The sequence below is a fragment of the Misgurnus anguillicaudatus genome, chromosome 23, assembly GCF_027580225.2.
Source record: "Misgurnus anguillicaudatus chromosome 23, ASM2758022v2, whole genome shotgun sequence".
NCBI classification, from domain to species: domain Eukaryota; kingdom Metazoa; phylum Chordata; class Actinopteri; order Cypriniformes; family Cobitidae; genus Misgurnus; species Misgurnus anguillicaudatus.
Genome location: NC_073359.2, coordinates 23183717 through 23199238, shown reverse-complemented (window position 1 = coordinate 23199238; position 15522 = coordinate 23183717). Strand labels below are relative to the sequence as shown.

Below are 15522 nucleotides of genomic sequence, written 5' to 3'. Positions count from 1 at the left end.
CTTTTCAGACAATTTCGCAAAGAAGCTAAACATCTGCCTGTCCCAAATATGAACACTATACAGTTCACATTTATCATGCAAGAGATTTCCTAATATAATATTTCGTTTAGATATCATTAATACATTTATTTATTTATCAGATGCTTTTTTAAATTGATTTTTTTTTAATTAAATTTATCATTTTGTCTATTTAATAAATTGTATTCAGACATACTTAATATATTTTATGCTATGAGGTGCAAGTTGTTTTGGTTGAAAAAAATCTTTCTGTTGTTCAATTGTTTTTTTTTATTGCATACTTTTCTGCAAAACAAATAATTACTATAATTAATTTCCTATTAAAACCTGTTGACATTCAATATTTTTTATTAGAGCAGTACCAGCATTGAAATGTAGCCTTGCGTCTTGTGTGAAAAACAGGCCTACCGTGATCTTTTTTCCTTGGTGTGTCTCGTGAATCTTAATTTGATTGGTCGTGGACACTCTTAAGGTCTTGAGGGATAAACGGGGTTGCGTTTCCTGCAGCTGTCCGTCACACATATCAAAAGTCACGACATCATTGCCCTCCCGAGCGGCCACTCCGCAGGTACAAGCCACGCTGTAGTGTTGACTCCCACAATCCCACTGTCTGGTGTGGACCTCGAAAATACGGTTCATGCTCTTATAAAGCAAAAATGTGCCCGTCTGCTGGTTCTCATACTGCCTGGAGGTGAAAAAAAGTGTTTAGTTATTGTTTTTCAATTTATTTTTCTTGTAGCTTGTCCGTCATGATAGATACACTGTTTGCAATTTCAAATGACTCTTACACAAGTTTGAATTTTGTTTACACTCTTAAAAATAAAGTTGATTCAAAAGGTTTTCACTGCGATGCCACAGAAGAACCATTTTGGTTCCTTAAAGAACCTTTCTTCTTACTTAGTTAATGATTTTTCTACAACATCATTATCTTTAATTGCAAAATGTATTAGTCGTGTTAAGATAATTTTAATGGCACAGCCATACTGGAAGCTAAATTAAGCAAGCTAACAGACTTAAAACCCTGTTAGATCAAGCTAAAATACCAGCCTGATCCAGCTGGGAGACCAGTGAACCAACTTAGTCTGGTTTTTTATGCGTCTCAAGAACAAAAACTAGCTTGGTCAGACTCGGAGATGACCTAGACCAGCTAAAACCATATTTAAACATAAAGCCATATTTGGGCTGATTCCAGCTGTTTGTCTTCCCAGCAGGGTTTTTATGGGGTTTGTGTGATTTTTATGTGGTTTGTGTGATTTCTGATGGTCTGAAGCACAAAAATCAGCTTGGTCATACTTGGAGTTGATCTACACCAGCTAAAGCCAGCTTAAACCATAAAGCCCTCTTAGAGCTGGTTTCAGCTGTTTTTCTTCCCAACAGAGTTTTTCTGTGTTTTTTCTTCAAAAGCACGGGTCTTAGCTGGATCTCAGCACAGCCAAGCTGGCTTTCGGCTAATTTTGCTGGAAGTTAAGTAGCAAAGTGTACACAAAATCGTGTTATACCAAGCTAAAAGACAAGCCTGATCCAGCTTGGAGACCAGTGAACCAACTTTGTCTGGTTTCTGATGCGTCTCAAGCTCAAAAACCAGCTTGGTCAGACTCGGAGGTGACATAGACCAGCTAAAGCCAGCTCAAACCATAAAGCCGTCTTAGGGCTGGTTTCAGCTGTTTTTCTTCCCAACAGGGTTTTTCTGTGGTTTTTATTTAAAAGCACTGGTCTAAGCTGGATCCCAGCGCAGCCAAGCTGCCGTTCGGCTAGTTTAGCTCGAAACTAAATAGCTAAAACATACTTAAAATCCCGTTAGACCAAGCTAAAAGACCAGCCTGATCCAGCTTGGAGACCAGTGAACCAACTTAGTCTGGTTTCTGATGCGTCTCAAGCACAAAAATCAGCTTGATCAGACTCAGAGTTGACCTACACCAGCTAAAACCAGCTCAAACCATAAAACCATCTTAGTGATGGTTTCAGCTGTTTTTCTTCCCAAAAGGGTTTTTCTGTGTTTTTTGTTTAAAACCACTGGTCTTAGATGGATCCCAACACAGGCAAGCTGGCGTTCGGCTAATTTAGCTGAAAGCTAACTAGCAAAACATACTCAAAATTGTGTTAGACAAAGCTAAAACACCAGCCTGATCCAGCTGGGAGACCAGTGAACCAACTTAGTCTGGTTTTTTGATGCATCTCAAGAACAAAAACCAGCTTGATCAGACTCGGATGTGACCTAGACCAGCTAAAGTCAGCTCAAACCATAAAGCCATCTTATTGCTGGTTTCAACAGTTTTTCTTCCTAACAGGGTTTTTCTGTGTTTTTGTTCAAAGCACTGGTCTTAGCTGAATCCCAGCACAGCCAAGCTCGCGTTCGGCTAATTTAGCTGGAAGCTAACTAGCAAAACATACTCAAAATCGTGTTAGACCAAGCTAAAATACCAGCCTGATCCAGCTGGGAGACCAGTGAACCAACTTAGTCTGTTTTTTGATGCATCTCAAGAACAAAAACCAGCTTGGTCAGACTCGGAGGGGACTTAGACCAGCTAAAGCCAGCTTAAACCATAAAGCCGTCTTAGGGCTGGTTTTAGCTGTTTTTCTTCCCAACAGGATTTTTCTGTGTTTTTTGTTTAAAAGCACTGGTCTAAGCTGGATCCCAGCACAGCCAAGCTGGCGTTCGGCTAATGTAGCTGAAAGCAAACTTAGCTAAAACATACTCAAAATCGTGTTAGACCAAGCTAAAATACCAGTCTGATCCAGCTGGGAGACCAGTGAACCAACTTAGTCTGTTTTTTTGATGCGTCTCAAGAACAAAAACCAGCTTGGTCAGACTCGGAGGGGACTTAGACCAGCTAAAGCCAGCTTAAACCATAAAGCCGTCTTAGGGCTGGTTTCAGCTGTTTTTCTTCCCAACAGGGTTTACTGTGTTTTTTGTTTAAAAGCACTGGTCTTAGCTGGATCCTAGCACAGCCAAGCTGGCGTTCGGCTTATTTAGCTGGAAGCTAACTAACAAAACATACTCAAAATCGTGTTAGACCAAGCTAAAATACCAGCCTGATCCAGCTGGGAGACCAGTGAACCAACTTAGTCTTGTTTCTGATGCATCTCAAGAACAAAAACCAGCTTGATCAGACTCGGATGTGACCTAGACCAGCTAAAACCAGCTTAAACCATAAAGCCGTCTTAGGGCTGGTTTCAGCTGTTTTTCTTCCCAACAGGATTTTTCTGTGTTTTTTGTTTAAAAGCACTGGTCTAAGCTGGATCCCAGCACAGCCAAGCTGGCGTTCGGCTAATGTAGCTGGAAGCAAACTTAGCTAAAACACACTCAAAATCGTGTTAGACCAAGCTAAAAAACCAGCCTGATCCAGCTGGGAGACCAGTGAACCAACTTAGTCTGTTTTTTGATGCGTCTCAAGAACAAAAAACAGCTTGGTCAGACTCGGAGGGGACTTAGACCAGCTAAAGCCAGCTTAAACCATAAAGCCCTCTTAGAGCTGGTTTCAGCTGTTTTTCTTTCCAACAGAGTTTTTCTGTGTTTTTTGTTCAAAAGCACTGGTCTTATCTGGATCCCAGCACAGCCAAGCTGGCTTTCGGCTAATTTAGCTGGAAGTTAAGTAGCAAAGTGTACACAAAATCGTGTTAGACCAAGCTAAAAGACAAGCCTGATCCAGCTTGGAGACCAGTGAACCAACTTAGTCTTGTTTCTGATGCATCTCAAGCTCAAAAACCAGCTTGATCAGACTGGGAAGTGATCTAGACCAGCTACAGTAAAACCAGCTTAAACCATAAAGCCATTTAGGGCTGGTTTTTCCCAGCAGGGTTTTTCTGTGGTTTGTGTTAAAATGCTCTGGCGATTAAAACATGAATTTCAGAAACTTCAGCATGCACTCTTTAAAAATAACCTTTACAGAATAGGCAGAAGCTGAACGTGACATCTCAAAGGACTACTTGAACTTAATAGCACAGTGGAAAGAAGAAAAAGTCTATACAAAAAAATAAAAAGAGCAAAAAACCGAAGGACAGAAAGACGTGCTGTAATTTCATGTGAGTTATTTCACAGCACAATATTCTTCTATCAAGCACACATAATTTGCTTTGATGGTGACCAGCGACACTTATTGCTCTGTTTGCTCTTGGCACTGCTGTAAACACACATAGCTCAACGTTTAAACATAAATCCCTTTAGTATTGTGTATGTTTAGATCCATATGTACAGTCCACACAGACCATGTGCTTCTTTTTCTTTTTTCTTTTTTGTGGCAAGGAGCCGGTATTTGTCAAGGACGTTTCTGCTAATGAGGACAGTTTCCGTATGCTTCCAAAGAGATTTCTCTATCCAAGCAAAATTCAAAGAGTACAGAGTCCCTCGACTGATGTACTATGTGAGACGCGCGATCCTTGAATCCACACTGACCTTTACATTCCTGCCTCATTACCTCAAATGTGCCATTTGAGCATCTGTCGTGTAAAAAGTCACACGACTTCTGTAGAAATAATAACAGGCGATTTGGAACCGTTCAAATTTGTCTGTGGTAAATGTCAAGAAAGAGACTGAATAAAGAAAAGAAGAAAGAAAGAAAAGAATGAAGTAAAACAAACAAACTAACTAAGGATGAAACAGACAAAAAAATGAAAGAAACAAATAAACAAACAAAGAATAAAACGAATGAAGAATGATACAAACAAGAAAGAAAGAAAGTCAAACAAAAAATGACATACAGTAAACAAAACTAAAATGAACAAAGAATGAAATAAACAAATAAATAACAACAAACATACAAACTAAAGATGAAACAAACACACAAAGATGCAAACAAGAAAGAACGAAATAACAAAGACAGCACACAAAACAAAAAATAAAACAAAAGATAAAACAGACAAATAATGAAAAAAGAAACAAAGAATGCAACAAACAACTAAACAAACAAAAAATGTAGTAAAACAAATAAACTAAGGATGAAACAGACAAAGACTGAAAGAAACGAATAAGCAAGCAAACAAACAAACAAAGAATGAAACAAATGAAGAATGATACAAACAAGAAAGAAAGAAACTCAAACAAAGAATGACATGCAGTAAACAAAAAAAATAAAAAAATAAACAAAAGATGAAAGAAACAATGAAATAAACAAATAAAGAATAACAACAAACAAACTAAAGATGAAACAGACAAACAAAGAATGAAAGAAAGAAACAAAGAATGCAACAAACCACTAAATAAACAAACAAATACAAACAAAAATGAAGTAAAACAAACAAACTAAGGATGAAACAGACAAAGAATGAAAGAAACAAATAAACAAGCAAAGAAAGGTTGAAACAAATGAAGAATGATACAAACAACAAAGAAAGTCAAACAATGACATACAGTAAACAAAACAAAAATAAAATAAACAAAAATGAAAGAAACAATGAAATAAACAAATAAAGAATAACAACAAACAAACTAAGGATGAAACTGACAAACAAAGAATGAAAGAAGCAAATAAGAATGAAAGAAAGAAACAGAGAATGCAACAAACCACTAAATAAACAAACAAATACAAACAAATAAACAAACAAAACACAAAGTCAAACAAACAAGCTAAGGATGAAACAGACAAAGAATGAAAGAAGGAAATAAGAATGAAAGAAAAAAAAAACAAAGAATGCAACAAACCACTAAACAAACAAACAAACAAACAAACAAACAAACAAACAAACAAAACATGAAGTCAAACAAACAAGCTAAGAAAGAAACAGACAAAAATGAAAGAAACTATTAATCAAGCAAACAAACAAAGAATGAAACAAATGAAAAATTATGTAAACAAGAAAGAAAGAAAGAAAGAAAGAAAGAAAGAAAGAAAGAAAGAAAGAAAGAAAGAAAGAAAGAAAGAAAGAAAGAAAGAAAGAAAGAAAGACAAATAATGACAGATGTAAACAAAACAAAAAGAAAATAAACAAAGAATGAAAGAAACAAAAAAATCAAAGAAAAAAATCAAATAAACTAATAAAGAATAACAACAAACAAACAAACAAACAAACAAACAAACAAACAAACAAACAAACAAACAAAGGAAGAAACAGATAAACAAAGAAAGAAAGAAAGAAAGAAAGAAAGAAAGAAAGAAAGTCAAAGAAAGAAAGAAAGAAAGAAAGTCAAACAATGACATACAGTAAAAAAAAACAAAAATGAAATAAACAAAAATGAAAGAAACAATGAAATAAACAAATAAAGAATAACAACAAACAAACTAAGGATGAAACCGACAAACAAAGAATGAAAGAAGCAAATAAGAATGAAAGACAGAAAAACAAACAAACAAACAAAACATGAAGTCAAACAAACAAACTAAGGATGAAACAGACAAAAAATGAAAGAAACAAATAATCAAGCAAACAAACAAAAAATGAAACAAATGTAAAATGATGTAAACAAGAAAGAAAGAAAGACAAAAAAAGAATGACTCACAGTAAACAAAACAAAAAGAAAATAAACAAAGAATGAAAGAAACAAAAAAACTAAGGAAAAAAAATCAAATAAACTAATAAAGAATAACAACAAACAAACAAACAAACAAAGGAGGTCCGTGTACTTTTGCGTCCATTCATTTTTCTTTTTTAACCAATAAATATAAAAATGAAAAATGTGATTTTCTCTTTTTTTGTTTTTAAACTGGTGAAAAGATAATCAAAATACAAAGTTATTTTAATTATTTAATAGTATTTTAAAATTGAAAAGCAAATAATTGTAATTTATTTATTTTACTTACACAGTTTTGCTGTTTCACATTAAGGCTTCTTCTGGCTGTGAATTCGCAGAGCGCGGCTTTATGCACGTGAACATCACAGCATTTCTTACTCATTTAGACTATATTAAAACGCGTAGATTATAACTGGCAAGACTGAACATCTACGATGTTTGAAACTATAAAGGTTGATTTGTGATAATGGGCTCTATCTTACACCCGGCGCAATGCAGCGCAACAAAAACCTAGTCTAAAGTCAATGGCGCAATATGTTTTTTTGTTATTTAAAGAGCGCATTAGTAATATGCGCCGAAACGGGACGACAACGCGGGTTTGCTTAACACATAGGATAAATGAATGCGCAGCAGCACGAAAACGCTTTTAAATATGAAAGATTTAAGGATTGAATGTGAAAGATTATTATTGAGTCTCTTGGACATAAATGAGGACTAATTATGAGACGTTAGAAGGCACAAAGAGCTGCTTCACCTGCAGCCTGGTAAATAAATGCTTTGCTTTAAACAAATGCATCTGTTTTAAATGCTACCTCATGGATTTATTGTATATGATGACTCTGTACCTGTGGATATGGTGAGATGAGAAACATTTTTAAGTAATGCTTAAAAAACTGACGCTGTCCAAGAGCTGAACCTTGCGGAGACTTTGCGGTTTGTAAATTCTTTATCTCCTGTTTGTTACCACGTAACAAATAAAGTATTTTTACAGTACAAACCTTTTCTTACATACTTGTAAATTATTTTTTGATGATATATTAGATAGCCATTTAAAGCAATTAAAAGCCTGCTTTTTTACTTCCATGGGGCAGGTGGCCTTTCTGTGTGGAGTTTCTGCATGTTCTCCCTGTGTCAGCGTGGGTTTACTCCAGGTACTCCGGTTTCCTCCCAAAAACATGCAAGTTAGGCAAATTGGAGATACCAAATGTCCCTCCCCCAACTTGTGTATAAATCAACTTGTCTGAATAAACTTGTGTATGGATTACCTGGTTCTCGCCATGAATATAGCCGTAGATGCTGGAATGGGGTTAAGAAATAAAGGAAGAAGAAGATTTTACTTCCATGACTAAATGAAAACGGGTTTCAAAGGTTTTAATGAAAAAAATAACAATTTCAAAACAAGTGTAAAACAACACAATTATTTTACATTAATCTTAAACTGGGGATCTTCTTCCTCCGCTTAGTTTTCAGTTTCAACTGAGGGGTTTTACCATTAACGGCTATTTTCAATCAACAAGCAGTCGGTGTTCATGCCAATTTGATTGTTTTAGATAGAGCCTGATTTGTGAAAATTATATCATATATATATATATATATATAAATAACAAACTGCTTTTTTTACTGCTTCAGTTCTTTTTTATACTACATAATCTCTGTATTTTCGCACAGTCCTTCCCGTTCACTTTGAACATTTCTCGTTGTGAATGAATGTTGATTTGCGTTTAAATACCTGTGTCTGAACCATAACATGTTGCGATGACAGATGCGCACAGGCTGAATCTAAAACTAGTCAATTGTTTCTGACTGCAACACTGCATGTTCATTTTAATAGCCGTTAATTATAAAATGTGTATGTCTTCCGCATTCACCGGCTTCCCAGCAAGCAATTTTGGCTAAAACAAGGCAAAATTTAGGTTGTCAGTGAAAGTCTAATAGTATAATAGCCCAAGAATAGACGATGCTTATGTTTACAACATGTAAAAGAAATTAAAGCAAAAACCTTGAACACCTGTTGCTTACATGATGGAATACAGTACTTCTCCAAGTTATTTTGGCAAGCGGCATGTAACCAAATTCAAGGTTATTTAGGGTAGAAGTGTGTTCCTATTGCACAAGCCGGACTATAGAGTCTCGGTTTTTGCTTGCTGTGTTAACATAATTTGACAAAACTTGAAGAAATGTACAAAATGCGTAGAATGATGATGTTTACATGCATGAAGCAAAGTACTGCGATCACTGCCAAAGAAGTCTGAATGTGAAATAGCTAATAATCGCGTTTTTTAATTTTAGTTTTAAATGTATAATAAAGGTGCCAAAATCATAAACAAAAATCTGAAAATACATCAATATTTGTTTTTTTGGGGTAGGATGTTCTAAATACAGTTTAAATTTAAAATTTGAAATTTAATATTGCATTTTAAAAATACAACAACCGTTTATATTTTATTTTTCATATCATGGTTTATAAAGGAAAAATGAATGGACGCAAAAGTACACGGACCAAAGGATACAACAGATAAAGAAAGAAAGAAAGAAAGAAAGAAAGAAAGAAAGAAAGAAAGAAAGAAAGAAAGAAAGAAAGAAAGAAAGAAAGAAAGAAAGAAAGAAAGAAAGAAAGTCAAACAATGACATACAGTAAAAACACAAAAATAAAATAAACAAAAATGAAAGAAACAATGAAATAAACAAATAAAGAATAACAACAAACAAACTAAGGATGAAACAGACAAACAAATAATGAAAGAAGCAAATAAGAATGAAAGAAACAAAGAATGCAACAAACCACTAAATAAACAAACAAATACAAACAAACAAACAAACAAACAAAACATGAAGTCAAACAAACAAGCTAAGGATGAAACTGACAAAAAATGAAAGAAACAAATAATCAAGCAAACAAACAAAGAATGAAACAAATGAAAAATGATGTAAACAAGAAAGAAAGAAAGACAAAGAATGACTCACAGTAAACAAAACAAAAAGAAAATAAACAAAGAATGAAAGAAACAAAAAAATCAAATAAAAGGATGAAAGAGATAAAGAAAGAAAGAAAGAAAGAAAGTCAAACAAAGAATGACACAGTAAACAAATCAAAATAATTAAAAAAAACAATGAAATAAATAAATAAATAAAGAATGAAACAAGCAAGCAAAGAATGAAACACAAACAAAGAATAAAAGAAACACAAGAATAATGAAAAAGCATGAAAGAAGCAGACAACAAATAATAAAGCAAACAATCAAAGAATATAAGAAAGAAACAAACTAAGGATGAAACAAACACAGAAGAACACAAATAAACAAGCAAAAAAGAATAAGAAACAGATTAAGAATCCAAGAAACAAATAAACAAACGATGAAGCAAACAAAGGTAGAAGCATCAAAGTTTGTAAATGTTTTACCTGCCATCAAATGTAATGATGTGAGGGTCGGTGAGGGAGTAACAGGTAGCCGTGGGGATATCCTGAACTGAGATCTGAAAACAAAACACTTGTTAACCAATACATTTTTCATTTAAGAGTCTTTAAAACATCTATTACAATGTAGTGAAACATCTGTCAAAATGATGTACTGTATGAATACATTATGTGGAATTATGCCTATTAAATCTAGCAGCTGTAAACATAACATTAACTAGCAACTGGGACGTGATAACCAGGCAAATACACCGCTATCGCATGAAAATCATACGTATTTTATGAGGTGGCTAATTCGTATCAATAATTCACGCCAGTGGCCTTAGGGTTAGGGGTGGGGCTTCGTTATTGTTTTTATAATAATTGTATGTTTTTGTACGATTCACTTTGTACGAATTAGCCAACTCAAAAATACGTACAAATTCTTGTGAGGTCAGGCTGGCAAATACTGAACCCTTGGTAGCCCCGCCCCCAAACTTAAACCACTGGATAAGCAAAATGTTAACATTCTGAACTCCAACATACAGACCTTCACATGGGATGAACCTGAAAAACAGTTACCCATCTGACGCCACTGATGGTCAAAAACATTGTCTAGCATAGCTTTGACATCCACAACCTAATTATAAAGCAGCCAAGTACAGTGCCTTCACATTATTGAAGGGCACAGAGGGGCTTTTATGTTTACAGACAACACAGATGATGGTCTGGGTCCAGGAATGAAACATTATTTAAGAGAACCGGCGTTAGATGTGTGTTTACGTTCTTTTCTTGCAAATTGCCGCATTCTTGTCTCTTCATGCCGCGTTTGGCTTATTAGAGACCGTATGGTTGCTTTCAGCAGGGGGCAATTATAGAGACGATGAAACCGAGTCGCAGTATATTTCCAATTTGTACAATATTACTTTGAGTGGACTTGAGTTCACCACACTGCTATAGTACATACAGAGTTGTGGTGTTTTAGAGACTTTCCTCTAAAAGTAATTTTAGGGTTAATGCTGTTAAGGCATTTGGAAGGTGCCCTTGCATCACATCAAAACGAAGAAATTAGTTTTCTTCATCAAATACAAAACCACTCAGGCGACTATTTCATTTTCGGATGCATGCCAATGAAGATTGTGTAGTAACCTTCAGTGCAGAGGTGCTGTAACCTCTCCAAAGGCGAGGACTGCCTTGGGCGGGCTGGGCGGCAAGGACGCTGACCCGATTTCCGTCCCGGGTGAAATCCGTGACGGCGGTGACAGTCACAGTTCCCTGAGCGCAGACGTTGGTTCGGCAGGGCTGGGACACGAGCTCCACATGGCAGGATGACAGAGCCACATTTGGGACTTCAGCGATTACATCTGAGATGGTAAAGATTTTAAAAAAAGTGTTCCTGTAGCTGTACTGGGCATTACACAAAAACATTGTGCAAAAATATAACCTTGATATCTTCTTATATACTGACTGAGTAGGGTCATGTCAAAGATTGAAATCAATGATTAAAATCAAACTTTTAAAGAGACTTTAACCTGGATTTCACAGACAGGGTCTCAAAAATATCGACAGTTTTCTGTCTCACAAAGTGAATCACTCATACAAACACACACCCGAGTCATATACGCTCAGACCAAGAGACACTTTGCACCGGCGGCTGTGCTCGAACCCGTGGCAGGGAATGGGGACTGTGCTGTGTACGGCCACGACGTGTTTCTCGGCGTCTTCCCGGATGTGCAGAACATCTGGAACAAACTGGAGACCAAACGATCATTAAAGATAATCAATCACACAGCTCTGTTTAACATGGAGATCTGCTAATAATGATTGCAATTAAGTAAAGCGTATTTAGCTGCTAAACGTAACCCAGGGCATTGTGTGTGGCGCGTGATCCGTCACAATCATGAATAATTTGATATAATCGGATTTACCTTGATTCCGGCGAAAAACCCAGCGCTCTCTTTTGGCGCCGACTGGGAGCTGGAGGAGTTTAAGAGGAATGTGGAGACACTGCAGGAAAACTGTCAATCAAAACACATAGTCACAAAGGTCATGATGAGTAAAACAATAAAGGTTATAAACAGATCAAACATATATTGGGATATATTGAGGGATAGATAGATGAATGGATGGATGGATGGATGGATGGATGGATGGATGGATGGATGGACGGACAGAATGATGGAGGGATAGACAGATACTATATATGAATGGAGGGACAGACAGACAGACAGATAGATGGAAGAATAGATAGATGGATGGAGGGATAGATAGATAGATGGACAGACGGACAGATAGATTGATGGAGGGATAGATAGATACTATGTATGAATGGAGGGACAGACAGACAGACAGACAGACAGACAGACAGACAGACAGACAGACAGATACTATTGATGCATGAAGGGATAGATAGATAATAATGATGGATGGATGGATGGATGGATGGATGGGTAGATAGATATTATGGATAAATGTAGGGTTAGACAGACAGACAGACAGACAGACAGATAGATAAATAGATAGATAGATACTATTGATGCATGGAGGGATAGCTAGATAGTATGGATGAATAGAGGGATAGATAGATAATAATGATGGGTGGATGGATAAATAGATAGATACTATGGATGAATGTAGGTATAGACAGACAGACAGACAGACAGATACTATTGATGAATGGAGGGATGAATAGACAGACAGGCAGACAGACAGACAGACAGACAGACAGACAGACAGACAGACAGACACACAGATAGATAGATAGATAGATAGATAGATAGATAGATAGATAGATAGATAGATAGATAGATAGATAGATAGATAGATAGATAGATAGATAGATAGATAGATAGATAGATAGATAGATAGATAGATAGATAGATAGATAGATAGATGGATATATAGATACTATGGATGAATGTAGGGATAGATAGACAGACAGACAGACAGACAGACAGACAGACAGACAGACAGACAGACAGATAGATACTATTGATGAATGGAGGGATAGATAGATAGATAGATAGATAGATAGATAGATAGATAGATAGATAGATAGATAGATAGATAGATAGATAGATAGATAGATAGATAGATAGATAGATAGATAGATAGATAGATAGATAGATAGATAGATAGATACTATGGATGAATTTAGGGACAGACAGACAGACAGACAGACAGATAGATACTATTGATGAATGGAGGGACAGACAGACAGACAGACAGACAGACAGACAGACAGACAGACAGACAGACAGACAGATAATAATGATTGATGGATGGATGGATAGATAAATACTATGCTTTGATACATTTAATTGAGATGGACGGATGTATGGAAGGACCCACACAGCAGGAGACTCCTATGCGGATCCGCGTTCAAGTCGCCAAACCCGCATGACTGTCACATTCGTTTTGGAGCTGCGCAGAGGATCAGCTCCGCCTCCGGCAGCACGGTAAATTCTACTGTCAAACAGCGGATCCTGAACGGACCCATGTCGGATCCTCGGACACGCCTTTACTGAACGGTTAAACGATGCACACCTGTCAATCGAGATTTCCTTGCTGGGACACGGTTCAGCTGAACCCTCTTTTGAGTAAGTAATGATATATTGATATAATTGTGCCAGCAAACATTGTTTTTTAATCATAGTAATGATTGGAATGACGTTGATATTAGGAAAACTTTAGCATGTTCACTCGTGGATAATGGTTTAGCCCTAGCTGTGCATTATTAAGTTTACATGTTGGCAATTTTGGTGTAGTGTATCTGCCATCTTCTTTATAATGAAAATTAATCTTTGGCAATTTACTCATTGTTTGACTCGGTTCAGACTCACGGTCACACTGCAAGATGCCATGTGACCTAATCAGTGACTAAATGAATGCAGGTGTCAGTCAGTGACTAAATGAATGCAGGTGTCAGTCAAAGCGACTATGTGGTTGGTAAAGACAATCTTCTCGTCTGTTATTTTGAGCGGCTGTTAACAGGGTGATTTAACCAGAGAGGTGTGTAACGAATTCCATTTACAGTTTTGGGTAACTAGTACTTTTAAAGTGATTTTTAAGGATACATTTACTCAAGTACATTTCTAGTGAAAAAACTGTACTTTTACTTCATTCTGTGGTGTTATTATGATAAGCATACTTGACTTTGGATGCTACATACCATATCTGTCTGTTTGATTACAGGTGCTGTGTTCAACCTGGCAACAGATCGGGCAACAAGGAGACGTGTAATGGGAGAAATTATTAAATAATAAAAAAACATTTTTGTTGAACAACTTGTCTTTCTCCAGTTATTCATTGTCAGATGTGTTAGCTGTGCATAGTGCAGCATTTCATTGAAGTTGTAGCCTAATAGATCAAGTATTTTATGTTTGCATTGACCTGGGCCTATAAAGCACTAAATTAGGTTTTGACCACAAAAATAATATTTTTAAACAAAAACAGAATATGCTATAACTGTCCATAAATGTAAATGGCAATTTTATATTTCCATTGAGTAGTAATTACTTTTGTACATTAAATTGATATATTTTAGTGAAACTTTTCTGTTAGACCTATTTACAATATTGTTAGGTTAAAAATACAAGGCAATGCAGATTTAAGGTTCTATATTGCTGCAGTGGCAAGGCCTAGTGATAGTTTTGGTTTTATCCTTTAGTTTAGTTTATCCTATTTTATCCTACACTAAGAAGGGATTTTGAATTTGAAAGTGAGATAAACGGGTCCAAAACGGACCCGGTCCTGATAGCAATAAGCTCCGGAGCAGATTCGTAACGGAACCGCTCCGGAGTCAGTAGCTCCGGTCTGCATCCGTTGAGGATCCGTCCCGGAGCTTATTTCAGACTTTTATTGAGTCAGTTGCGGGTCCGCGGCGGATATATGAATGAATTTACGCCACGGATGCGGAGCGTATGCAGCCCGAGGCGACGGCGGGTCCGCGATCCGCCTTCATTGCGGATCCGTCACTGCGCGCAAGTGGACGCCGACACGGGTCTGTTTCGCGGGTCCGTTCCGGAAGCCACGATACCTCCGCGACTGATCCGCCACGGAGTCCTTTTGCTGTGTGGGGATATTGTAGATATGATGGACAGACAGGACGGACAGACAGATAGAAGTGTGTGTGTTTAACCAAGCCCAGCTGTGATACATTTAACAGACTTTACATCCCAAACCAGACTCGTGCTGTTTCACTTTCAATCTGGAGCCTCCATGAGACACACATGGCGTTTTTAACATCTCGGGCCATGAAGCATGACTACTCGAAGTCAAGATTTACTGTGTTGTGATTCACATCCAAACAAACGAATCAGGAAGATTTAGCTACGAGTCAAATAAACAACTAATCTTTCTGACTTCAATGGATCTGCAATAATATATATGTTTTGTTTACAGTCAAGACCTCAGCCTGACCTTTCCTACAACCAGATCCAGTCTAACTTCTGCTGGGACATGCTGGGAACTCACGCGAAAGGTGAAAGGGCAACCCTACCGAATGTGCCTTTTTTCTAAATAAGCACCTTTTCTTTTTTGGGCTGTGAGAAGCGAGTTTACGAGGTGTCTGGAATATATTACCATAGAGAAACGTAAATTGAAGATGGCGTTTTACGTTTTTTAAATTAGAAGGAGTCGAAAATATTTAGGATTTAGCATCAAG

General features: G+C 36.6%; 1 protein-coding gene across 1 annotated transcript in view; it reads right to left on the bottom strand.

The window, feature by feature from the left end:
* The window catches only part of LOC129453855 (von Willebrand factor D and EGF domain-containing protein), an 84471-nt gene that overhangs the window by 55187 nt on the left and 13762 nt on the right, over positions 1-15522 (bottom strand). Inside the window, exons 6-10 of the mRNA XM_073861755.1 lie at positions 11786-11875; positions 11468-11609; positions 11007-11221; positions 9864-9937; positions 427-703 (exon numbers count right to left, since the gene is read on the bottom strand). Of these exons, the coding sequence (XP_073717856.1) occupies positions 427-703; positions 9864-9937; positions 11007-11221; positions 11468-11609; positions 11786-11875 (798 nt within the window). The remainder of the gene's footprint in view (positions 1-426; positions 704-9863; positions 9938-11006; positions 11222-11467; positions 11610-11785; positions 11876-15522) is intronic.